Source organism: Schistocerca gregaria, chromosome 6 (assembly GCF_023897955.1).
Source record: "Schistocerca gregaria isolate iqSchGreg1 chromosome 6, iqSchGreg1.2, whole genome shotgun sequence".
NCBI classification, from domain to species: domain Eukaryota; kingdom Metazoa; phylum Arthropoda; class Insecta; order Orthoptera; family Acrididae; genus Schistocerca; species Schistocerca gregaria.
In genome coordinates this window covers 272,367,906-272,395,052 of record NC_064925.1, presented here as the reverse complement: position 1 = coordinate 272,395,052, position 27,147 = coordinate 272,367,906, and the positions used below count along the sequence as shown (strand labels likewise).

The 27,147-nt window shown below is 42.7% G+C and overlaps 1 protein-coding gene across 1 annotated transcript in view; it reads right to left on the bottom strand.

Annotated features, from left to right (window-relative positions):
• The window catches only part of LOC126278846 (odorant receptor Or2-like), a 60,137-nt gene extending 36,150 nt beyond the window's left edge, over positions 1-23,987 (bottom strand). The window contains exons 1-2 of the mRNA XM_049979122.1: positions 23,892-23,987; positions 9,466-9,816 (exon numbers count right to left, since the gene is read on the bottom strand). Of these exons, the coding sequence (XP_049835079.1) occupies positions 9,466-9,816; positions 23,892-23,987 (447 nt within the window). The remainder of the gene's footprint in view (positions 1-9,465; positions 9,817-23,891) is intronic.
• Positions 23,988-27,147: the final 3,160 nt, after the last annotated feature.

Sequence of the window (27,147 nt, the reverse complement as noted above, 5' to 3'; positions counted from 1 at the left end):
ATGGTCTGAGTGAGATTTTGTATGGCAGCAGGAGCAGTCTCGTGGTTATCCCACGCACCCTGATTGCAAATTTGTGCGTGTGCGTCACTCTGGTGATTTGACTTGTGCTACCGATCATGAGAAGAATTCCAGTGGGTATGTCCAAGAGGATAACCCTCGCTCACATGTCGATTTTGTGACCCAACATGCTCTGTAGAATGTCGAGATGGTGCCTTGGCCAGTAATTGCCAGGTCTGTCTCCAGTCGGGTACATTGGGACATCATCGGAAGACAATTTCAGTGTCATCAACAAGCAGCATTAACTGTCCGTGTATTATATTAATACAACGTATGCACGTTTGCATTCAACATTTTGGCGGTTAAATGGTTAAATCGGTTATTAACGTACCACATTTGCATTGGCTTATCTCGCGCTTATATTTACCTGTGATTTTGCAGTGTTAATCACTTAAATACGGTTCCTATACAAATGTATTCCGGAAATTTCATTATTGTACGTTAATTTTTTTTGACCTCTCGATTTTTTTCCCATCAGCGTGAGAACATTAGATGTGCTAATCCGCTTCCGTAGGGCACACCTCCATGTTGCTGTAATTCTATGAAACTCTCTCCATTTAAGGTAACTTACTGTTAATGTTCTGTAAAGCATATTACGTAACTATTGCCGACATATTCGTGGCGAGAGACAGAGAAGCCGTTTCGATATTCCATATTTATGGTTTAACTTTTCATCTCATTTGAACACTTCATCGCAATATATGTTGCATATACCTATTTACCAAGCAGTCAAGATACTGGAAAAACAAAAGTTGGACAAAAATATAGAAATACAACGAGAAATGTGGGCTTCAACATAAATGCAGATGATATCCAAGCATGTCGGCTGCTCTGTTGTATCTGACCACGAACATCACCTTTCCAATGTCCTCAATACGTTGCAAGTGTTAGTCATGATCATGTGTTCTGTAGTTGTGAATACGTTGTGTCGGCGTTAACTGAATTCAAACGTGGGCAAATTGTTGACGCTCGCATGGTGAGTAATTCGGTAGTGTTTGGGGTCTCAAGAGGCATTGTATCAAAGATCTGTACCACATACAGAGCAAGCGGAAAAACATCATCCGCTAAGTCACTGTGCGGATGAAGAGTGTGTGTCGAGAGACCTTGACAGGCGGTCGTTAAAGAGGATGGTGACGAAAAATAAGAGAATAACAGCTGCAAAAACGACTGCAGAACTGAATGTCGCACTTGCTAACGCTGTCAACACTAAAACAACACGAAGGGTGTTCCATTCTTCGTGGCCAACTGTAATTCCAGAAACACACACCAATAAGGAAAGTGCCTGTAACATGAAAACCTTGTGCTCAAACCATGAAACCTTCACTATAGACCAATGGAAGAAAGTAATTTTGTCGAATGACTTTTATTCCAGATTTTTACAACTTCTGTCCAAGTTTACAGCTCAAGAGTGAAAAATGACGGGGGGTTCGGTGATGTTCTGGGCGACCATATCGTTGTGTTCCATGGGCAGCTCGGTTAATCTGCAAGGTCGTATTTCTGCAAGAGTTGTGTGATCTTTTTGGCTGATTAAGTCCTCCGTGTAGTACAATGTTTGTTCCCGAATGGTGACACTGTGTTCCAAGACGATAGAACGCCAGTTAGTATAGTTCGGTTCGTCCAGGACTAGTTTTGTGTGTATGAGGTGAGCTGTTGCATCTCCCCATGTCACTACAGTCTCAGTATTATTGGACCTTTGGGGTCTACTTTGGAGAGAAGGGTGCGTGATCGTTATCTACCGGTCTCACCGTTACCTTAAGTTGACAATATTTTGGAGTAAGAATGGTACCGGATTCTTTTGAAAACAGTACAGGACCAGTATTTATTCATTTGCAGACGACTGGAATCCGTTCTGAATGACAACGGATTCTCTAGCCTGTATTAGGCATGGTAATATGTTGTGTTTTCGGGGTTTCCATATTTTTGTCGATTACCAGCACTTTTGAAAGAGCTCAGTTCAAAACACAGTGATAAAACAGCGTTTCGTGAATATCATTTAACATCTGAGCGTTAATTCGCAACCCCTGATAAGCACCTGAAAGCTCTACGTGATGAGTCTAAGGACACCTACTCAAAATGTTGGAAGAAATAGAGATTTTCACCCAGTTTACGAGAGTCTGGAAGCATATTAAATATCGTGCGGTAGCAGGGATTTTGTCTGCCTCGTGATGTGTGATGTCCTTAGGTTAGTTAGGATTAAGTAGTTCTAAGTTCTAGCGGACTGATGACCTCAGAAGTTTAGTCCCATAGTGCTCAAAGCCATTTGAACCATTTTGAACGTATTAAATCCTCAGAACTATTTTATTAAGGGTGTATTTTTTGGTAACTTTGAAAGTCTCTTTCAGTCGTCCACCTCAACACAGCGATACTGTCAGCAACAGCACCACTCATCAAGAAGAAACGGCGGTGGCATAGCATCTCACATTCCATCCTAGCAACAAGACAACGTGCAGCCAGGTTTCTGTGCACACTGCAGAGCCTCCACGCCACACAGGCCACCAAACACAGGCAAATACAATTAACTACAGCTCTTACATCCTGTTCCCTGTAAGTTTAGTTACTGCAAATAATTACGTTCCTATATTTTTACTGTTTTATACCGTTTACAGTTTTATGCTTTGTGATGAGTGTCAGTGGCTCTTAGAATGGGCCGGCCGTTCTGGCCGAGAGGTTCTAGGCACTTCAGTCCGGAACCGCGTGCCTGCTACGGTTGCAGGTTCGAATCCTGCCTCGGGCATGAATGAGTGTGATGTTCTTCGGTTAGTTAGCTTTATTTTATTCTAAGTAGAGAAGATATAAAATGTAGACTGGCAATGACAAGGAAAGCGTTTCTGAAAAAGAGGAATTTGTTAACAACGAGTATAGATTTAAGTGTCAGGAAGTCGTTTCTGAAAGTATTTGTATGGAGTGTAGCCATGTATGGAAGTGAAACATGGACGATAAATAGTTTGGACAAGAAGAGAATAGAAGCTTTCGAAATGTGGTGCTACAGAAGAATGCTGAAGATTAGATGGGTAGATCACATAACTAATGATGAAGTAATGAACAGAATTGGGGAGAAGAGGAGTCTGTGGCGCAACTTGACTAGAAGAGGGGACCGGTTAGTAGGACATGTTCTGAGGCATCAAGGGGTCACAAATTTAGCATTGGAAGGCAGCGTGGAGGGTAAAAATCGTAGAGGGAGACCAAGAGATGAATACACTAAGTAGATTCACAAGGATGTAGGCTGCAGTAAGTACTAGGAGATGAAGAAGCTTGTACAGGGTAGGATGGCATGGAGAGCTGCTTCATACCAGTCTCAGAACTGATGACCACAACAACAACAACAAGTTTAGGGGACTGATTATCTCAGATGTTAAGTCCAATAGTCCTTAGAGCCATTTGAACCATCTTGGTAGGGTGAATGGTGATCGTGATGGGCTGGTGGGGCCCAGTGGGTATACTGATTACTGAGAAACAATGCTTTACTTGTTCCGGATACACATTATGTTGTTTGAAGTGTGAGAAAGATACGCCCACTCCAGCGACTCAGGCCGGTGAAGGCTCGCAGGTGGCGGCCGCCTCCCTAGCGAGAATAAACGGCGCCTCGATGCTGACGTCAAGCAGAGTGACGGCCGATGGCCTGACAGTTGGCCACGGCCTTGAAGTCAGCATATCTTCGTGTTTTGCTGCAGTGGCATTTCGCAGTGGAGGACACCTCACTTGGGCGGCTCAGGTGTGGCAGCACATGAAGGTGGTAGGTTTGGACGGCAGGGCATGAGCGCTGTGATGGCAAATCCTGCAAGGAGACTCAATGCAGGAGGCAGCTAGTCCAGCCTAGTCCCAAACTCACTGCTGCGATGATGATGCCCAGTCGTCTCGTCATATGGCTTGGGCCAGGAGTAGTGGTGGTTGTGCTGGACTCCAAATGTCTCTTCCTCAAAATCTGTTACTATTTATATTGATAGCTATGATGTGCAGTTTCGCACAAAAACCCTACTTTTAGTGAAGTATCTCTTAATAAGAATCTTGCTCTGGTGTAGTGGCACCATGCTACCCGCTCCAGCTATTACCACTATGTGGTGCAGTTTTCCGCTGAGTAAGCTGGCTCATCTCACCATCCATTTGTGAACTTGGTGCTGTGAGCCTTTTGATGCCACACTGCGTGTGCTGCCCAGCAGTAGCTTGACAGAGTGTTGTACTGTGGTTCCTTTCAAAGTATCCCAAGTTTGACTAAAACTGGGTAGTGACACTACATTCCATAGTTTTATGTTTTTAAGATATTTACATTAATTTTGTTTCACACACTGTTCACATTTTATAATTTTAGCATAAGTCTATAATGTTTAATCGGATGCAGATATGTTATGGTTATGTCGTGCCTCCCACTCTTCTCACTCCTTTCTCTCCCCTATCTCAGAACCTACTTCTTCTTTCCCTTCTCTGCTCAACTAAAACATCTAAGAACGATAGCTTGCCATCCTTCTCCTTCTCGATGGAAAATTTAATGTTGAGATTTACACCGTTCTTGTGATCCTTGAACTGCTGCAGTGTATTTTCACCGAGGGTCCATATCAGAAAGATGTTATCGACGTACCTAAGGAAGCAAGACGGAAACAACACCGCAGAGTTCACAGCTTGTTCCTCAAAGTGCTCCGGAGAAATTCGCGACTACAGAAGACAGTGCTTAGCCCATTGCTGTGCCATCCGTCTTTTAATAATATTCGTTGTGGTACAAGAAGTACGTTGTCATTAGAACATGACGTATTAATCTGACGATTCCAGGTAGAAGATGACGGATACTGGAAGCTTAGTCGCGATCTGAGACAGGCCATAGTCAGGAAGACAGGGAAGTTATTAAAGAAATCTGGTTTACCAGATGAAGTAATGAAGGAATTAATATCTCGCTCTGCCAGACCTCCCAGGCTTTATGGACTGCGGAAGATACATAAGGAACACATTCCTCTTAGGCCCATTGTCTGTGCAATCAGCTCTCCCACCTTTCCTTTTTTTGAGTCATCGATCTTCTGACTGGTTTGATGCGGCCCACCACGACTTTCTCTCCTGTGCCAACCTCTTTATCTCAGAGTAGCACTTGCAACCTACTTCCTCAATTATCTGCTGGATGAATTCCAATCTCTGTTTTCCTCTACAGTTTTTACCCTCTACAGCTGCTTCTAGTACCATGGAAGCCAGTTCCTGATGTCTTAACAGATGTCCTATCGTCCTGTCCCTCCTCATTGTCAGTGTTTTCCATATTTTCCTTTCTTCTCCGATTCTGCGCAAAAGCTCCCCATTCCTTACCCTATCAGTCCAGCTAATTTTCAACATCCATCTGTAGCACCACATCTCAGACTCCTCGATTCTCTTCTGTTCCGGTTTTCTCACAGTCCATGTTTCACTGCCATACAATGCTGTGCTCAAAACGTATAACTCAGAAATTTCTTCCTCGAATCAAGGCCTATGTTGATACTAGTAGACCTCTCTTGACCAGTAAGGCTCTTTTTTCTTATGCTAATCTACTTTTGATGTCCTCTTTGCTCCGTCCGCAATTAGTTATCTTTCTGGCTAGGTAGCAGGTTTCCTTAACTTCATCTACTTAGTGACAATCAATCCTGATGTTAAGTTTTTCGCTCTTCTCATTTCTGCTACTTCTCATTACTTTCGTCTTTCTTCGGTTTACTCTCACTCCATATTCTGTACTCATTAGAATGTGCATTCCATTCAGAAGATCCCGTAATTCTTCTTTATTTTCACTCGGGGTAGCAATGTCAGTGAATCGTATCATTGTTACCCATTCACCATGAATTTTAATTCCACTCCTGAATCTTTATTTCATTTCCGTAATTGCTTCTTCATTGTACAGATTAAACAGTAGGGGCGAAAGACTACGTCACTGTCTTACATCCTTTTCAATCCGAGAATTTCGTTCTTCGTCGTCCACTCTTATTATTCCCTCTTGGTTCTTGTACATATTGTACATTACCCATCTCTCCCTCTGGCTTACCTCTATTTTCCTCAGAATTTCGAACATCTTGCACCATTTTACAATGTCGAACGCTTTTTGTAGGTCGAAAAATCCTATGAACGTGTCTTGATTTTCCATTAGTTTTGTTTTAATTATCAGCCGCGTCATAATTACCTCCCTGCTGCCTTTACTTTTCGTAAAGCCAAACTGTTCGCCATCTAACACATCTTCAATTTTCTTTTCCATTCTTCTGTATATTATTTTTGTATGTGACTTGTAGTCTTCGGAATGCTGTGGAGACTTGTAGTCTTCGGAATGCTGTGGACGATACATTGTACACACCAACGTGAATAGCTGTTTTGTTGCCACTGCCTCAAATGATTTTAGAAATTCTGGTGGAATGTTATCTATCACTGCTGCCTCATTTGATCTTAAGTCGTCAAAACCTCTCTTAAATTTTAATTCTGGATTCCCTATCTCTACTAAATCGACTCCTGTTTCTTCTTCCATCACATCACACAACTCGTCCCCCTCATAAAGCCCTTCAATATACTCTTTCCATCTATTCACTCTCTCCTCTGCATTTAACAATGGCATTGCGGCTGCACTCTTAATTTTGCCACCCTTGCTTTTAATTTCACGAAGGACTGTTTTGACTTTCCTGTATGCCTACTCGTCCTTCCAACTATCATTTCATTTCGGACTTCACATTCTTCATCCAGCCGTTTGGTCTTAGCTTCCCTGTGCTTCCCATTTATTTCTTGCGACTTGTATTTCAGTATTCTTGAATTTCCCTGAACATTTTTGTTGTTCCTTCTTTCATGGATCAGCTGAAATATTTCTTCTGTTACCCATTGTTTCTTTGAAATTATCTTCTTTGTACCTATGTCTTTCTTTGCAGCTTCTGTTGCTCGTCCGCACTTGACACGTGACTCTGTGAATTGTTTCTGTGGTATTGACGTGATACTGCGGCCAGATAGATTATGAAACGTCCCCTTAAAAAAAAATATAAATGACTGTGCTTAAACTGACACACAATGTTTTTTAGCGCAACGCAGCAATCTGACTTTCAAAAATCCCTACAAAAGAATGGCCGTGACTAGAAATAACCTATACCTTTCATGAATCAGTTACCTCACAAAAATCTTCGTTACTCGAACTACTGCAAAACAGGGTGCGCCAATACTGCCAGCTGAATAAAAGATTCTAACTACTGAAGGCACTAACTACTGATAGGCATAGTTAGCAAATGAAAGGTTTTGATAGAGAACAAACAATGTGTTTACCTTAATAGTGTTCAAAAGTCATAATATATATATATCAGTTCATGACATCCAGTCTTACAAATTTACTGTCTCTGATGGACAAACGTCCAGATCATCCGCTTTCAAAATTCCGGCATCTCTCTCCCCACATCCACCACTGCTGGCGGCTCACCTCCAACAGCGCATCGCTACGCGTTGTTCACATCCAACTGCACAACACTACAATAGCGACTATTGCAACAATGCAAAGCAGCCACAGACTGCACACAGCACAGTCAGTGATTTTCATACAGAGCGCTACTTGGCGTTACCAACATAAAAACCTAGACAACCTACTTACAAGATACACGGAACAGCTCCCGATAGAAAATGTGTGGGATCAGCTTAGATGCCCCTGTGTCAATACCTAGGATACTAACGACAAGCAACAACAGTTGTGGGCGTACTTGTCTGAGGAGAGGGTACAACATCTTTATGGCACTCTTCCCAACCGAAAAGGGCATGCATCCAGGCCAGAGGGGATGCAGCATAAGGTCTTGGGCTCATGCTACCAAGCTCTTTCTAAATTTGCTTGATTTTTAATCACAAAAATAACGTCATATGTACTGTAAACCTGTGAAGGATCACTTTTTTCTCCTCTCCATTATGTTGTTGCAACTTTTATATACATACACTCCTGGAAATTGAAATAAGAACACCGTGAATTCATTGTCCCAGGAAGGAGAAACTTTATTGACACATTCCTGGGGTCAGATACATCACATGATCACACTGACAGAACCACAGGCACATAGACACAGGCAACAGAGCATGCTCAATGTCGGCACTAGTACAGTGTATATCCACCTTTTGCAGCAATGCAGGCTGCTATTCTCCCATGGAGACGATCGTAGAGATGCTGGATGTAGTCCTATGGAACGGCTTGCCATGCCATTTCCACCTGGAGCCTCAGTTGGACCAGCGTTCGTGCTGGACGTGCAGACCGCGTGAGACGGCGCTTCATCCAGTCCCAAACATGCTCAATGGGGGACAGATCCGGAGATCTTGCTGGCCAGGCTAGTTGACTTACACCTTCTAGAGCACGTTGGGTGGCACGGGATACATTCGGACGTGCATTGTCCTGTTGGAACACCAAGTTCCTTTGCCGGTCTAGGAATGGTAGAACGATGGATGTACCGTGCACTATTCAGTGTCCCCTCGACGATCACCAGAGGTGTACGGCCAGTGTAGTAGATTGCTCCCCACACCATGATGCCGGGTGTTGGCCCTGTGTGCCTCGGTCGTATGCAGTCCTCATTGTGGCGCTCACCTGCACGGCGCCAAACACGACCATCATTGGCACCAAGGCAGAAGCGACTCTCATCGCTGAAGACGACACGTCTCCATTCGTCCCTCCATTCACGCCTGTCGCGACACCACTGGAAGCGGGCTGCACGATGTTGGGGCGTGAGCGGAAGACGGCCTAACGGTGTGCGGGACCGTAGCCCAGCTTCATGGAGACGGTTGCGAATGGTCCTCGCCGATACCCCAGGAGCAACAGTGTCCCTAATTTGCTGGGAAGTGGCGGTGCGGTCCCCTACGGCACTGCGTAGGATTCTACGGTCTTGGCGTGCATCCGTGCTTCGCTGCGGTCCGGCCCCAGGTCGAAGGGCACGTGCACCTTCATCGATGTACTGTGGAGACCTCACGCCCCACGTGTTGAGCAATTCGGCGGTACGTCCACCCGGCCTCCCGCATGCCCACTATACGCCCTCGCTCAAAGTCCGTCAACTGCAGATACGGTTCACGTCCACGCTGTCGCGGCATGCTACCAGTGTTAAAGACTGCGATGGAGCTCCGTATGCCACGGCTAACTGGCTGACACTGACGGCGGCGGTGCACAAATGCTGCGCAGCTAGCGCCATTCGACGGCCAACACCGCGGTTCCTGGTGTGTCCGCTGTGCCGTGCGTGTGATCATTGCTTGTACAGCCCTCTGGCAGTGTCCGGAGCAAGTATGGTGGGTCTGACACACCGGTGTCAATGTGTTCTTTTTTCCATTTCCAGGAGTGTTTTTTTTGTACAGTCAATGTAACAACATATGGAAACCATGAAAAACCTAAATACGGTTTGCAGTACAAGAACTTATCCCAAACTCGTGTCCAGTATCCAATGTTTTTGAGAATGACTGGTCCTTCCCATACACTGTTCCGATACTGACCTGAACAGCGAGTCTTTGGAAGTCGCGCTCGCGCACAGCGATGTGCAGCAGGCGGACGAGCCAGATGGCGGTGGTGTCTGCCACACTGAGCGTCAGCGTGAAGACGTCCAGGTCCGCGGTGCCCTCGCGGCACATCACGACTATCTGAGAGCAGAAGAAGGTGAAGCAGACGGTCGCGAAGACGAGTGTGCACAGTCGGAAAATAGGAGCGGAGCCAGCGGGGCTGCGCGGATGCCTCATGATGGCCGCCCAGTGGAGCGGCTTCAGCAGGTAGCCCAGGTCGCTGGCCGCTTCTACCGCCGCCACAGACGCCCTCTCTGGAGGAGCTGCTGCCATGGAATCCAGGGTACACTGCGCACACAGAACAAGAGTTCTGCAAGTGTCATTCGCTTATAGTTTTGTATGATTTACAAAATTCTGTGTTAGATTACCGTAAACTACAAGGATAGTCAAAAAGTTTTAATTTCTTTCATCATTCTGATGCTTCCCGCCATAACTTTCACTCCCATGTCAACTTCTTTATCTCAGAGAAACCCACCCAAAATTCTTATTAATTTATTGAATGTATACGAATCTGTGTTTTCTCCTACAGTTTTTTCCCTTCATTGTTGTGAATGGCACTGCTAGGTAGCGATTTGCAATCTAACACAACAAGTTGTTTACCAGTCACAAGTCACATAACGGACTATTCAGCTGCCCATACATCTGGGTTTTATGCAACCCACAATCCCTTCAAATAGCATGAATTAGATTTTGATATTCTTTCGTTGGCTGTGCACAAACTACTAGTCCTATGAAAAAATAAGATGCCATCATGGTACGAAATTTTCTGTAGATAAATTTTCTACTAGATCGCTTTTCGCTAGAGGCTGTAATTTTCGACTTATTCAAGGAAGCCGCCCGCGGTGGCCGAGCGGTTCTAGGCCCTTCAGTCCGGAACCGCGCAACTGCTACGGTCGCAGGTTCAAATCCTACCCCGGGCATGGATGTGTGTGATGTCCTTAAGTCAGTTATGTTTAAGTAGTTCTAAGTTCTAGGGGACTGATGACCTCAGATGTTAAGTCCCATAGTGCTCAGAGCCATTTGAACCATATTCTAGGGAGACATACAAAAGTGATCTTCAAACGATATCCATGACATTCAGCGATAACATACTCCAGTTCAATATTTAACTACATTAAACTTCGTACAAAAAGGTTCTGTTCATATAATTTATATTTCAAAATGGCTCTGAGTACTATGGGACTTAACATCTGTGGTCATCAGTCCCCCAGAACTTAGAACTACTTAAACCTAACTAACTTAAGGACATCATACACATCCATGCCCGGGGCAGGATTCGAACCTGCGACCGTAGCAGTCGCGCGGTTCCGGACTGAAGCGCCTAGAACCCCTCGGCCACTGCGGTCGGCTTGGGACAGCTGAACCATCCCGTATAACTAAAGTGCTTAAAACAAGTGATCTTAGGATTCAGCAATACTAAATCATTGATATAAATTGACTACATCAATTTGCAGCATCGTCCAACCCTGCTTATCCTCCAGTTGGGTGGGTGGGTGAACATCTGCACTGGACGAGCTATTTGGTTTGCTAATAACGTAAGCAGTATTGTCTTTCTTATTTTGTTATCTCTTCCCTGTACATATATTTCTATTTTCCCTTTCCTCCAGACATGTCGCGGGCGTCTGTCCTCTTGAATCAATGTCAGGTCACCAGATAGGAAACAAATGTATGTTACTTATGTGCCTTTAAATCGTGAAAGCTCCTAAGTTCGAGAATATATTCCTTGGTCCATCTTTTCCAGAAGTCGTCTGCTAGTTTCTGCCGTAGTTCAAAATTTTTTGTCAGATTGTGCGTGGTGGTAGATTCTTGTACAGTTGGCACAATTTTCAGTCCCTCACTGACCAAAAAGTCAACCGGTGTCAACAGTTCAATGTCATCTCCTGAAGATTAGACTTTGAGTTTACTGCAACTTCGATCATGACCAAGGTAGTGTAGAACTGCTCTGCAGTTAGTCCTGATCATCCTGACACTTTCATTAAACATCACTCGACGGTGCTACCACTTCCCCACCAAGACACCCTTGGTGCAGTGAAATTCCAAGTGATTTCCATTTGGCTAGGAAGCGATAGGTCTCTGAGGTGGTCAGTAAATTCCATGGTTCTGACCATTGTGTGTAGGTGACTTGAAAGGCCTTCGCGTTATCTGTGTAGATGGTACGACAATCCATTTCTACTAGCAAATCTCTGTAAAAGCATAAAAAAATGTGTCGATATTCATATTGGAACAGAGTTTGACGTGTAGTGTGCCTGTTGCTGCGCATGTGAATAGTGTTACATAGGCCACGACTATTCTCACGCCTATGTTGACTTAGAGAGGACCTGCGAGGGAGAGTGAAAGTCTTGGGTGGTCTCATTCGATCTGCAGGTGTGGGAGGAGGTGCTTCAATTTTTTGTCCTCTTGGAGTCATCATGTTCTTGCATGGAAAACATGTGTTCGCGATATTTTTAATGGTTTGAGGAATTTTAAACATCAAAAATTCTTTTTGAAGTTTGCGTAAACAATTTGAACACTGACATGCTAAAGATCAATACGTGTTGGCAAGATGACGAGCATCGTGAAGCGAAGTGATGTGTCAAGGAGTATTGGTTACTAATGAGATCTGCAAACCGTAATCTGCCTCCTAGATGAAGGAGTTCATCTTCAGTCAATAGATGAAGTGTTCAATTTTAGAGTCTTGCGTCTGTGCATGGATTTCATACGTGATACATTTGATCCAGTAGGTGTGTGCTTTTGTGAGCTCGATTGCAGTCAACTCTCCAGCAAGTTTATCCTTGTGATCAATCTTACGTGAGAAGCGAAGGATCCGGCCTATTGTAGTCTCCAAGAGGAATTGAATTCGGAAATGTCTATGGGGCTGGGAAGTATAGTAAGTGTCATCACATGTTTTAAGTTATTTCTCTCACCTCGGAGGTCATGACGCACATTTGGAGTACCAGAGGGTCAATATTCTTCTACAAGCCATGGTGGTCATTTCCACCAAACATGCCCAAATTGGATTTGATCGACAGAAGGCCCCGTATTAGATGATCCACGGGGTTATCATGTCCAGGAGAAAGTCTCCACTGACTAGGCGACTTATATGTTTGAATTTCTGTCGCTCTGTTACAGATGAAATTCTTTCATCGATTATCAGCACTGTATATCGAGTGTAAGGTCACTGTAGCGTCCGTCCACAACACTGAGTGACTAATGTCGTACCCTGCAGCTGTACAGAAATATCAAAGTAATCGTTCTCCCATAAACGCACCTAGAAATTCGAGACGTGGCAGTGTTATCTTTCTGACAGGGCAAGTGTGTTCTTACAACAGGCTAAACGAATCGCTGTGTTTCCGTGTAAAACACTAAGGATGTAGAGAACCCCGAAGCATTACAAAATACGTGAATCTGAACATCAAGATTTTTAGTAGTTGATATCCATCGCAAGATGCGAACGCAAGACAGTGAAGGTGAAGCGGGAACCCAAGTAGGGGTAGGGGTAGTTGCGTCTATTTTACTAACAGCAGAGACGTTGCTCTGTGCTGCTCTGGTCCCACACGCCGTATTTTCGACGCATATCGATTTGTTATGCGGCTTTTTACAGCCACCAAAAAATGCTGTACCCTTCTTTTCACAATCTGACACTTTGTGTTGTCTGTTTTGCCATAAAAAACATATTTTACTGCTTTCAGTTTCTGTTTTCGTTCGGTGGCGTCAGTAATTTTGTTACATTCTTGGAGCCAATGGGTATTTTCTTCGCAAAAGACGCGAAATGGACTGTAATTTTTATTGCATTGGCTAACGTCTTTTTTCTGATTAGGGAGTACGTGAAGGGCTCCAGCCGTGGGAGTGTAAGTTAACGTTTTATTATCACAGCGGATGTTCTGTCAAACAAGTGCGGTGTCTATTTCCGTTTTTATAAATTCCACCAACTGAAGTACGTTGACTTCTGAAAGACCGGTTTACTTGACACGAATAAGCCAGTGTCGGCAGATATAATTAGGAAAAGTTCTGAGAATTTTTGGTGCTAGTACAAGACCATTGCATTTACGTCTTCGCTGAGTGCGTGCAAAGCTTGGATGCGGCGGTTACGGTTGTTAAATGTAGGAAGAAGCGGTTCTGGATTCGCAGAGAGTATGTACCAGGAAGGCATAATTTGTTCTATATCTCTGTCAGTAAGACAGTCAGGTCCTCTAGGGGTGTTTAGTTGTTGTTTGCAGTCTCATATTTACGAGCATTGTAACTTTCCATATTCTTAGCACTTGAAAAAAATCTCTGGGAAGGTGCTATATCCAAAACTGGTTTGCTTAAGATGAGTAGACAGTCATCCATCCCAGAGATAATTCACAATATAACTGTGAACACTGATGTTTGGTAGATCATGTAACAAATGTCGAAGCTAAGTGATTTCAACTACGATAGAATATAGCTTTATTACCAGTTGCAGTCCCATTACCTGGAATGGATGCACTCCAACACAAGAGTCCAGTATTTAATTCTCCAGAAGATGGCGGTTTAGATCACATGCTAATCGGACTTGATACACTCTAAGGGAAAAAAGGAAAGAAAGAGAAAACGATGCACCATTAAAGAACTATCTGCATATGCTGAAGATCGGGAAATGTGATATACATGTACAGACAAACAAATGATTACTATTTTAGAAAACTTGGGTCATTTACTCAAGAGAAAGTGCTTCACAAATAGAGCAAGCCATTAACATACAGGTCCATCTATAGCCCTTATACAAGCAGTTATTCGGCTTGGCATTGATTGGTAAAGTTATTAGATATCCTCCTGGGGGATATCATGCCAAATTCTGTACAATTGATAGATCGATAAAATCCTGGGATGGTTGAAGGACCCTGCCTATAATACTTGGACCGTTCTCAATTGCGGAGAGATGCGGCGACTTTGCTGGCTAAGTTAGGTTTTGACAAGCATGAAGACATGCAGTTGAAATTCTCGTTTGTGCAGACTGGCATTATCATGCTGAAATATAAGCCCAGGACAGCTTGCCATGAGGGCAAGACCACGGGGCGTCCAAATAAGATCGACGTGCAGCTGTGCTGTAAGGATTTTGCGGATAACAATCAAAGGGTTCCAGCAGTGAAAGATATGGCGCCCCATACAATCACGTGCGGTTGTCAGACCATTTGACAGGCGAAAGGGATGTTGGAATTCCACAGCTATCCAGGGCATCTGAAGACATTTGTTCCATCTGGAATCTCATTGACTGGCGTAGAATTTTCATTAGTGACGAGTCCTGCTTCAAAAAGAGTCCTGATGAGAAGGGAAAATCTGGAAGCACTGTAGAGAGCGGTGGGATAACAACGTGACTTTCACCAGCCACAGGTCCCAAAAATCAGGAGTGTTGGTCTCTGGTGCCATATCTTTTCATTGCATTACCCCTTTGGTTGTTATCCTTGGCGCCCTTATAGCACACTGTTAGATCGACGATATTCTACACCCAGATTTTTGTCATTCACGGCTATATTTCAGTAAGGTAATACCCATTTATGGAGATAGTTTTTGTTGCATGTCTGTGTTTACCAAAACCTGCCTTAGCCAGAAAGATCGCTGCATCTCTCCACAGTCGGGAGTAGTGGAACAGTGTATGTGGTGGCACATTTTGGTCGGGGTTGCCTATATCAGGGGCAGGTATGCACTCAGGGGCAAACCGATTGTTCTGCTTTGATTGACAGGTCCTTAACCTATTGTTCTGCTACAAGGATTCTTCCTTTTGATCGACAGGCACTTAACTTATTGTTCCCCCACCCTCTCCTACTCCCCCTACTCAGAAAACCTCCCCCCTTGCTGCTACAGGTACACTTTCAGGTCTGAGTTATTGGAATAGGCCCCTCTCACTCTTATCAATTTCATTCACTACTTAATTAAATTGATCTATTAATTAACCTCTCATGCACTGGTATACCCCTCCCCTCCCCCTTCCCCACTCCTCCCCAAAAATCGCGGGAAGTTCAAATTCCATGAGGACAATGCAACACACCATAGCTACCTCCACTAACCTATCTGAGCGCCACCTCTTCCTAGTGATTAGCGAGAAATGGATCTGCCTGTGCTGTACATAAGTCTTTATTTCCAGTTTTTATGTAAATAATTAGAGGTAGCACTGCCATCAAGTGTGTGGGGTTTGGATTACTCTTACTCATCAATCTCTGCTATTTGGAATCATGTAGGTCTTGTAACAAGTAATTAAAAGGAGGAAACATGTTGCATAACCTAATGTAAGGCATGGTACTCTAGGTGTCTTAACTTAAATGTTTGACCCTTTGTCGGCACTTAACCTATTGTCCTGTTAAGTGGTTTCCCATGTCACACCATTTCCTTAAAATATTGTACCGCCTTTGATACCATATTTTGTAATCAGTTATGTCCTCCTACCACTTTCTGGTACACTTTTCGAATTTCACGTGCTTTTGAACGCCATTTCTGGCGCACTCTTATTTGTAGACCACTGTACTGCATTTTACATAAAAAGTATGCAAATGTACCTAGTGTTCTGCACTTAACCTGCTGTTCTGCTCCATGTCACCCACTGACACACACCCTCCCATTAACTATTGTACGGCTAACACCACGTTCGTATAAAAACATGTATACAAATTATTTGAATCGGTATTCTTCACATATATGGGGTAGCTTTTTTTTAATTTGCAGCGTCCTATTGGTCAGTGAAATCGATGGAATATAGTTTAAACAAAAGATGGCTAGCAAGAAACACATCTCGCCACTCGATGCCTGATGCTGCCGACTCTGTACACATACTGAGGAGTCGGGATGCACCGGCAGTCCCCGCAAAGTGATGATGCAGCTGTCAGCTGCCAAACCACATGTAGGTGTCATTTTGGGTCCCGCCAGGATGAGGCATCTCTTTCATACATGACACCCGAGAAATACCTATCAAAACGCATGTTCACCTAGGAACCATTGCTGGCGCGATTACGTATAGCTGTGGTGCGGGTCCAGTGCCGAGAGAGATGCTGCAATACTTCCCAGAATAACACAGGGTACATTCTTCCTAGCAATCCTAACTGGACAGCCTGTCCATCACTGAATTTACCTGTTAAATTGCTGCTGCTGTTGGTGTGGGAGCACTGTCCGTGCTTTTTTTCTGGGAGACGAGACTTTCAGTGGCAAAAACTATTTTTTAGACATCGCAATATTGCATCGGCAATTAAACCCAGCAAAAGGTGTCTACAGATCACCAAATATATACAAGACTCACAAGAATATTGTGAACCAGGAACATATTTACCAGCATAACTACAATTAAATATTATGATAGCTGCTGTAGTCTGACACCGATCGGTTTACAGGTAATGTCTCCTTGTGACTGCTGTGGTTCTGAAACGAATCTCAGTATCTATAGTACATGTAATTTTCCATGTAAAAATCTCTCTCATGCCCTCGTGGTTATCATTACGCTGAATCTATACATCCCTCACGATAGGGCACACACACTCATTTTCTCTGGTCATGCCACAACATAAGCCACAGTAACATTACACTGCAAAGTATACACATTTTACACAAAGAGTGCAGTTGTCTTTTATATTTGTAAGCACCCGAAAATGTTATGGTATACCTACACTCACACCGGCTATATGTCTCGATTCTCCTCAGCCTGCCGAGATTCTCTCAAAAAAGTGTTATGAAGGACAGGTGTCCGGAACTGTGTGTGGACTTAATGTTTAGAAAGACATCACCGACGTGGGTTGGTGTACTGTAATCAATATCACTATCTATAGAACAACAAGGAAAAGACGAGGGTACGCTTAGGGGTGCCAATAAGGGGACGTATTGTTACAGCCGTATTGCCCATCTTGTTTGTACACTATAGCAGGTCCAGTTGAACACTTGCACTGCTATATTATGTAGTTGTTTTTACATCATTTGTATAGCTATCGGTCGCCAGACACTCGTACATATACCGCGACAGCGGACAGCATAAGCACATACACCTTAGGTATACTCATGACACTAGATATTTCCCCCGAGGTTGGGTGGTCACCCATCCCAATGCGTGACCAGAGCGTCCACAGTGGATGGAAGTCACTCTCAGAACTGCTGTGAAACAACTGATGTTTCCTCCTCGGTACAATGCTTGCTTACTCGATTTTCTACACACATCTCCAGACTCTGAGATTACAAGAACATATGCAATTTCGCATGGTTTGCCAGAATGTCATATCATTTTCGCAATACTTCTCGGTATCAAGCACATAGCAATACCCTACCGACTGCTCATGCAACATAATTTCTAAGATACAGACTGGAAATTATTCCCCTACAAACACGAAACTTTAGCCAGGTGGAGCATGCTGTAAACCATTGAGTAACTAGATACTTATCCCGTCTGTGAAGACCTTTACGTGAAAACTCGAAAAAAATAGAGCAAACTGATATTTCCACTCACGAATACCGATGTCAGTGGTGTAATAGATACCAAATCATCCCTATAATATACAAAGTCAACTAAGGTGTTTTTCATGTCTAGAAAAGCAGCAAACCTGTCTTCCACCAGTCTTTCACCTGCTAGATGCACACAGCACAAGTGATGTTTCCTCAACTAAATCAACATGCGAAATGTGCAAAAGCAATCAGCTGAACAATCTACATGGGATGGAATAACGGTCCAGCACAAACATATGTCCATATTGAATCTTCTCAAATTTCCACGAGATCACGAAAGCTGCCCAACACATACTAAGTATTAGTTCGCTGTTAGGCCGTCTAGAGGACGACACAATTAACACAGTTACATTCCTGCATTCCAACAGGCCTTTCCATTTTGACAGATCCTGCCGTTAACGGGAAACGTGAATCATGCCCACCACAGACCACACATAGACAGAATTATGCTACGTAATCGGTCAAACGTATATTTGAATGCTATATTTACAATTAAATGTTAGGATTCCCGTTTCAGTTGAATGAAATTCGACAATGAGCGAAGTATCGGAAATACACCCAGCTGACTGCTGTGGCTGTGGAAATAGAAATATCTCTACCATTCTTATGACTTGACATACACCTCCCTTCGCCATCACAGTATTCCACATCAAATCCATTCCTTCCTTTGCACATGTTGGCCGCCCGCGGTGGTCTTGCAGTTCTAGGCGCTGCAGTCCGGAACCGCGGGACTGCTACAGTCGCAGGTTCGAATCCTGCCTCGTGCATAGATGTGTGTGATGTCCTTAGGTTAGGTTTAAGTAGTTCTAAGGTCTAGGGGACTGATGACCTAAGATGTTAAGTCCCATAGTGCTCAGAGCCATTTGAACCATTTTTTTACACATGTTGGAACACAAACATATACTTTGTAAGCTTGATGCTCAAGGTGAACTTATCACACATCCCTTACTACTAAGTATAATACTTCATCAATAGGTAATTTCTGGCGATACGAAATAATACTGACCGAAAATCAACGATGGGTGGACATGCCTAATAAGTTTTCTTGCTAGTGTACCACTGTGTACTAGAAAGCGAGGCATAGTCGTTTTACAAACAGCGAGATGTTAAGAAAAAACACAACCATATTACCATCACAACCGGTCTTGGTTCTACAGGTGTATACAAGTATCCATGTTAAAAGCGACACCCACTTTACAAATATAGGTATGATGTTGAATGAGGAGGTTTTTTGTCCAGACAAACACCGTGACAGTGATCACTGGAGTATATAGTATGAGACCAACAGTGTTCTTACCCATCACCGACGGTGAAACCTCATAACAAAATTACCCAATTTAGAAAGTAATTTGGCTAAGGAAAGTGGTATGAAACCAGGATTTTCAGCTCCCTCATGCCACCGCCACTAGATATTTCTCCAGTATTTGTAACGCTTTCTGTCTGGATGCCATGTCAGAGGCTCGGTGATATATGAAATGGGCTATGGGCAATGCTTGACTGAGAAGGATCACAAACAGTAGTAGATGGTGTGCTGATTGAGCTCATAATAAATGTACACTAGCTTTTCAGATCTCTAGTGCTACGCTATCCGCTAGAATTTGCGATTTGGAATCAGGTCCTTCCATTCAAGCACATACCTGTCTTGGATCCTATGGAGATGTCTTTTAATGATTACAGCCACTAGTGAATCAGAAATATTAGAAATATCTACCATACCTAGAAACGAGTCACATATCTCGAACTTATCTGCTACAGTAAAATTCCAACCTCGTTTTAGGTAGTTCCTATGCATCATGTAACCGCGCTCTCAGACTCTGCACTACCATCCCTGCAGCTTTGCGCTTGTGATAGTTCCTATGTAAGTCGGAACTGAGTAGAAGTTGGAGGAAACTGTATCCACAACCATCTGCATACCGTGTAGAAACAGGCTAAGCTGCGTTACTGCAACAGGACTGTATTTTGACCATTTTATGGAAACAGAAACAGAGAAAAGGGCGAGGATTTTTGCTACTGCACTGTGATGCACCTCCAAACTACATACAAGTACAACAGATCCATTTCCATTCACATCTATCTCCCCAACATGCTATCTTCGTTATTCTGTGCCATCCAAAAGAGAAAAATTACGAACTATAAAAGCTCAACTATCTTCATCTGATAGATAACTATATAAGAATTTTACTGCATCTCTCTCCCCCCATATATCGAAAACAAATACTGCATGCGTGCAGGCATCGAGCACATATGACGATCCTATTAAATATACAGGTACTGATCAACTGCACAGACCAGTTTCATGACCTGTACTGTAGGAGGATGATCGTATCCTGCAGACAAACTGTAAGTCACGAGAGACGCCCCCTGTGGCCCCTTCTCATTGTTTGAAACATTGTATTTTTCTGCTCTAACACACTTCGTACACTGCCAAACATTTTGTTTTTCTGCCTCGACTTCGAGGTCTGTGTCAGGTTCTAAACTGACATTAAGACATTCTGATCCATGGCCTCTCGCAGACAACAAGGGCCTCACCCCAATGTACTGTTATCCAAGATGTTGCACTGTGACACGATTGATGTCATTCAATATGGCTGCTGTGACGTTAGCTGATGACGCGAGTACCGTTACTCAAGATGACTGCAAAGTGCCACACCCCCCTGCCAAGCCCCCCTGGCCGGAAGTTTGAATTTTGGAGGGGAGATAGGTCAATTGGGCTACCTCTAGATGTCGCATGGTGTAAACCACATTGTTACTGTTGTTACCATAACACATCACACACACTGGATGATTTTAAATAAAAGTCATTTACAACATAAGGAAACTGAAAGAGTTTTTCGGCGCTGGCGTAGGTTTTCAAACTACATCATAGCGAGTATGGTTACTGTAGTTAATAATCAAGTAGGCTAGGAGACAATATCTGCAAGGAAGACCAGGTACATAAGTAGCTGTTGGCATCCAACTTACAAGGGGAGGACACGACGCTGGGATCACAGATTTACTTCAGACCTGTACACGTTTAATAGACCATTAAAACAACACAGTGTGTAAGTAGTAAGGTGCACTACTCTGGCAATTCCGAGAAAATCTCTAGAGAAGTTTTATGTGTCTCTTACGTAGCTTATGTGTCTGTGTGTAGGTGCTGGATTTAGCGCTGGTGCTACTTAAGACGGAAGTGTATAACGCCACGGTTCGACTCTTGCTCAAACGTAACTTCTAATCTACATTTCTTTCATTTCTGGTCATATTATTTAAATTATGTGGCATTTGAGGGAAAAAAAATTAAAAGAAAACATGTGTATCTGCATAAACTTTTAGTGAATTTCAAGTTATTTGACTAGTTACTATTCTTGATTAATTTACATTATTAGGACAAACATATTTATAACTACCGACAAGTAAACTGAGAAATGCATAGAGTTTTGTTCAAAATGTGTGCCTGTCGTCATTTGCGAAATCCCTTACGCCATCAGTCTGATAAGATGTGTGTCTATTGTGTGTGTATTATACCGGGGACCTAGAAAGACGGAGAGGCTTCGTCCCGCCATAGCCCTTTGTGGTTCACAACCCCACAACAGGCCACAGCAGTCCACCCACTCCACCACCGCCCCACACCGAAACCAGGGTTATTTTGCGGTTCGGCCCCTAGTGGACACCCCCCCCCCCCTCCCCCCCCGCCCACTCCCCGCTCCCCAGCCCGGAAACGTCGCATACCAGACAAGTGTAACCCCAAATGTTTTCGTTGTGTTGCTGTTCCAACAGGACAATGCACGTCCGCATGTATCCCGTGCCACCCAACGTGCTCTAGAAGGTGTAAGTCAACTACCCTGGCCAGCAAGATCTCCGGATTTGTCCCCCATTGAGCATGTTTGGGACTGGATGAAGCGTCGTCTCACGCGGTCTGCACGTCCAGCACGAACGGTGGTCCAACTGAGGCGCCAGGTAGAAATGGCATGGCAAGCCGTTCCACAGGACTACATCCAGCATCTCTACGATCGTCTCCATGGGAGAATAGCAGCCTGCATTGCTGCGAAAGGTGGATATACACTGTACTAGTGCCGACATTGTGCATGCTCTGTTGCCTGTGTCTATGTGCCTGTGGTTCTGTCAGTGTGATCATGTGATGTATCTGACCCCAGGAATGTGTCAATAAAGTTTCGCCTTCCTGGGACAATGAATTCACGGTGTTCTTATTTCAATTTCCAGGAGTGTATTTATCAACTACATGATACCTACTCAGTATGATTTCCACTTCCAAGTAATATGTTTCAATGTGTTACGGGCTATGTACACCGTATGTCAGAGATCACTGTGATATTACACTAATTCGTAAATGCATTTAGAAAAGTAGTCATACTTGTATTCTCTTCGAGGGTTTTGGTATAATTTATCTGGTTATGTGAGAATATTAAAAATTAAGTTGGATATTACCAAAATTACATAAAAAAACATAAAGAGAGAGATTTTTGCGTGTACATGAATATTATTAGTTTGCGAAAAATCATAAAACATTTCCTATTTACGATGATACATTGTATATCTTTCGAATGATTGGGGAAGTTGGTAGTTGAATAACGGAATAAACAACAAGATACTAACGCATGTGGACGTCAGAGCGTTTCCAGCGTTCTACCTCCATACTCGCTGAGAAATGTTTATAACGAAAGAGTTTTGAAACAGACCATCCACTTCACATCTTTAAAAAATGTACGTTAATATGGCACATAGGACATTCCGTTATCCAACTACCAACTTCCCCAATCATTCGATAGATGTACAATGGATCATGGTAAATAGGAAATGTTTTATAATTTTTCGCAAACATTGTGCATCTTGTAACACAGGAGTCATTTTTAAAGTTAGGAAGTCGTGGAATAAGAACATTTAATGGGCACTTTATCAGAAAAGTTTGGAAATTCCACATGATTGTTATATGGGAGAGCTATCAGTGTAAACCCCGGTAGATGTGGAATGTTTTAACAATACTTTAGGCAGGAAATAAGAGGTGAAATTAAAATCCGCAAATATCCTCGGCTAGGAGAATCGCAAGAAGGAATGAAACTAGATGTTAAAGTCATATAGGAGGTATTTTGAAGCCAAAAACATAGATACATATTGGAATTGGATAACATAGTTTCTTTGTATTTGTCAAATTACTGGGTGGAGAAAGAATTAGATGGTTCTAATGTTTATCTTAATTGTAAGTTAAAAATTAAGTTGGATGTCATTGAAAATACACAAAAAACGTAGAGAAAGAGTTATTTTCTGTGTGTAAATGTATATCCAAAATTTAATAACAGATTACGTTCGAGAATATTTATTTTTTTGTTTCCGAGCGTACTAAAACTTCTGCTAAGTTTTCTATTTACAGTAATCTGTATGTAAATCTTTTGGATGTGAGGAAGTGGGTAGCTGGTTAACAAAATAAATACCAAATTGTTAATGTATATGTGCGTCAAAGGGTTTCCAGAATATCCAACTCTATACTCACTGAGAATGCTAAAGGCTGTAAGGGAATAGAGCAGCACAGAATATAGGTTACGTTAGGATGTTAGCAACGATACCTTGAGACTTAAAAACCGCATTGTATGTATCTAGAGAAGATTCCTAATAATCGCAAACATTCGGAAGAAACCTCCTTACCAGATTACACGCAAAGACCTATACTGGAAGACAATAATGGCAAAGCCATCAGTAGGCAGACGTGCTCAAAGGCATATAAGATTTAATTCCGACAGAATCACGCAACTAGCAGAATCACGCCTCTATAAAATAAAAACTGGCATCACTGCAGTATGGCTAACACACCCATACACCAAACAGCAGGTTACTATAAAATTAGATATCTGTGGAGATCGATGTATGTTATATCGACGAATTTCAACGAAATAAAACAGCTAGAAATTAATGTATATGTGTATCAAAGCATCTCCAGCCTACATGACAAGGTCACTTACACTGTTTGTGTGTTCGTAATTGATCTGTACGCCAGCATTAGTCCGCTGGCGAGCGAGAAATGAAGCTCCACTTGTGTCTTGTGCAGCTAAGTACATTCTCTTACTGCTACTGGTAGGTGCGTTTAAAGAGTGCGACACTGAAAATGTCAGCTGGATGAGTTTCTTTTCAGTATAAAAAAATGTTTACTGAACAGAAGAACTCTGATAGTATGTGGAATATTAATAACGACTAATTTCTGAAAAGATGCTTAGCAATTAGAGCTCTCCGTTAGCCTTATTGCTGTCAGAGCTGAGCCCGCTATCTTGATCGTTAGCCATCTCACATACGCGTGACTCCCGCGATCATTGAGTTAGGACAGGCTGCCTCTGGACCTTTGGTTCTGCTTGGGCGGCGTCTGCTGATACTGCCTCTCGGCCGGTGCTAGCAGCAATTGTTTGTGAGCACCCTATCTGGAGAGATGCGTCGAGGTGAATACGTGCAATACACGACAGCATTCTTTAGTTTGTTTCTAATGAAATGTATTCTTCCTCTCCTGTCCACTGGTAGCTATGTTGCTTACTGTTTACAAGCTTCCTATATTCTTTTAGTGTCCAACTTCCGGAGGAGTTCTGTTAGTGACATTGTTGTTCTAATATACCATGACATCATTTTGTTAATACTCGCGGTCGTAACTGCTTGCAGTATGCATTTAGCAATGCGTTGTGAATGTGCATATTCTTATTTTTCCATCGTCATTTGCAAGTCTACTAGAGACAGTTTCACAGTGGCGTCATACACTGATGATGCAGGAATAATGGGAAGTGCGTATTCGTTGTTAAATAATGCACGGCAGAAATTGTTAAACATTGAAACAACTTGTGTTTATATGTGTGTTTTGGAACGTCAGGTGGTGCTCATGCCTTGTAGGGCTCACAGTAAATGCAATGATGTTATTATAGTATTTCTGTCAATAGGACATTTTAACAATTACACTGTAGGACTTCATACACACAAGGAATGTAGGGATGAAGTAGATTTGGTATATAGCAAGAGTTTCTTTAACTGTCGTCTTGTGATATTTTAAAGTCTCATAGAGAGCATATTTGTTAATAATAATAATGTAGGCTTGGTACTTAGCAACTGCATTTTTGATCTTAAATAATGCAGTACAAAAATTGTTTTACATACCCTGCTGCAGTACTTGTTCAAGTATAAGGGTGGAGTTGTTGGTATTTGGAAAATCAGTGAAATTGCAAGAAGGAACAATGGGAAGTGAGAGACATGGAGGGGCTTCTGCCTTCATTGGGGAGGGGAAGGGGGGCGACATCGGTGTAAAGTAACACCGTAAGTGACTGTAAGAGCTTTGTAGGGACCAGAAACCGCCCTGCTTAGGCAACACTAAGTAATGTTACGTGGAAACTTCTTATCTTTACCTTACGACTCCTGAAACCGTAGCTGGTACTCTCCATTCACTTTCGGTATCTTATGTTTCGTAAAACAGCAAAAACATTTCACATGACTTTAAGTGGTGTTACTCGCGTGCTAAAGTGGTATGGTGGCATTCTGGTAATTACTGGCTATCCATGAACAGAAGTATTTAAATAGAATCGGTATAGATGTTACTGATTTCCGAGATACATCTCGTGGTAGAACGAATATTCCAAATTCTCTTTTGTACGTTGCGTAATTGTTTGACATAAATTCTATGCAGCCTGAGGAAGTCTATAATCTTCCAAATAACAAAACACAACACGACATAGTGTCTGAGAGATGCTATTGTCAACAACGATGGAAAAATTAGAAATCATTAAAAAAATTGTGTACAACTTTATAATTTCTTGCTGGTCGATGAAGAATGTCGAAAGACAGAGTCTCCCTTACTTCCGGGAAAATAAATTCTCGTACACTTCCGGATATCCAGCAATATCGTGGTATCACATACATCGTTGTCATGAAAATAGGCAACGTATGAATTAGTTGTGATTCTTTGGTACAACACAGACTGGAGACGTTAGGGTTGTGATGAAGAGGAAAGAAAATAAAGTTTTTTAAGTTCAAATCCTATTACGTTATTGAACATCAGAGAAAATATTACAGTTATTTGCATATCAGTATCAGCTTTGATTTCGGGTTCTCACTAATGAAATAGCTCGAAGTTAAAATCACTCTTTCAGGCCTTTGAGCGTTCATACTCTCCCTATTGTATACGTTAACAGTACATCATTTATTTATTTATTACGCGCTCATTAGCAGCTTATAAGGAAAAGCAGCTATTAAACATGGTAGCGTACAGCTAAGAAGTAAGTGCGTATCCAGTGGAAGTTGCAGTGTTTTCATATTTCAGAAAATAGTTCGTGATGCTCTTAAAACTGTCTCATAATCTGTTTCCATTCGACAAAATCCCACCCAGTAAATATATCTCACCCAAAAAATTGTTTCCTGTTTCTCCCCTCACATGCGATACAGTACATAGATACCGAGCGCAAGTTCCTATTGTTACAGGAATCGATGCACCTTTTTGCTGAGACATACACCCCTCTAACATAATTCGTGCATGTTGCAGCCGTTCTCTACATTAAAATTCACACTGCCCTCTTGTTTTACTACGTTAAGTACCACTTTCGGCGCTAAAATTGGCATCCAGTCTGAAAACATAGGAGAATCTTACCGGGCCTTTTTCTCTGTTGCACAGTGAGCGCCGAGGATTTAGCTGGAGCAGCAACTGTTTCACAGTGTACTCTCACGTCAGACAAAGCTATTTAAGATGTCAGGTGCGTCCAGATTTCCGCTTTCTTCCTATGATTTAAACATGTTGTAATTAACATCGGTTCATAAACTCTATTCACCCAACAATTACATTCGTATTACGAACGGCGCGTTTTATGACAGTTTCGGAAGAAGGTAGTAGTCACGTCTTGCTCCTCTGCATACTAAATGATAACTCGAAGTGGTAACTGCCCCGTAATTAACATTTCTATAAATATTTCAATGTCCTCACTGTCATTATTTTGTCCGTTGGTCAGTGGAGGTAAGCACAATAAATCATTTATTTGTAGCCTTCAGTATCAGAGAAATGATTTACTTCGGTAGCTTTTCCTCAACCAGGAGACCCGTTACTTAATCGAACTTTGGAAATCCCGTCAGCAGTGACACCTTTCCATTTCTGTTCTCTGCTTCTTACATTTCATTTACGACGTTCTCTTAGGCGTAAGGGGTATTATTAATTTGTAGAGGGTAATTACTGTCTTTACTAGGAATAGGAACCTGAAGAATGTA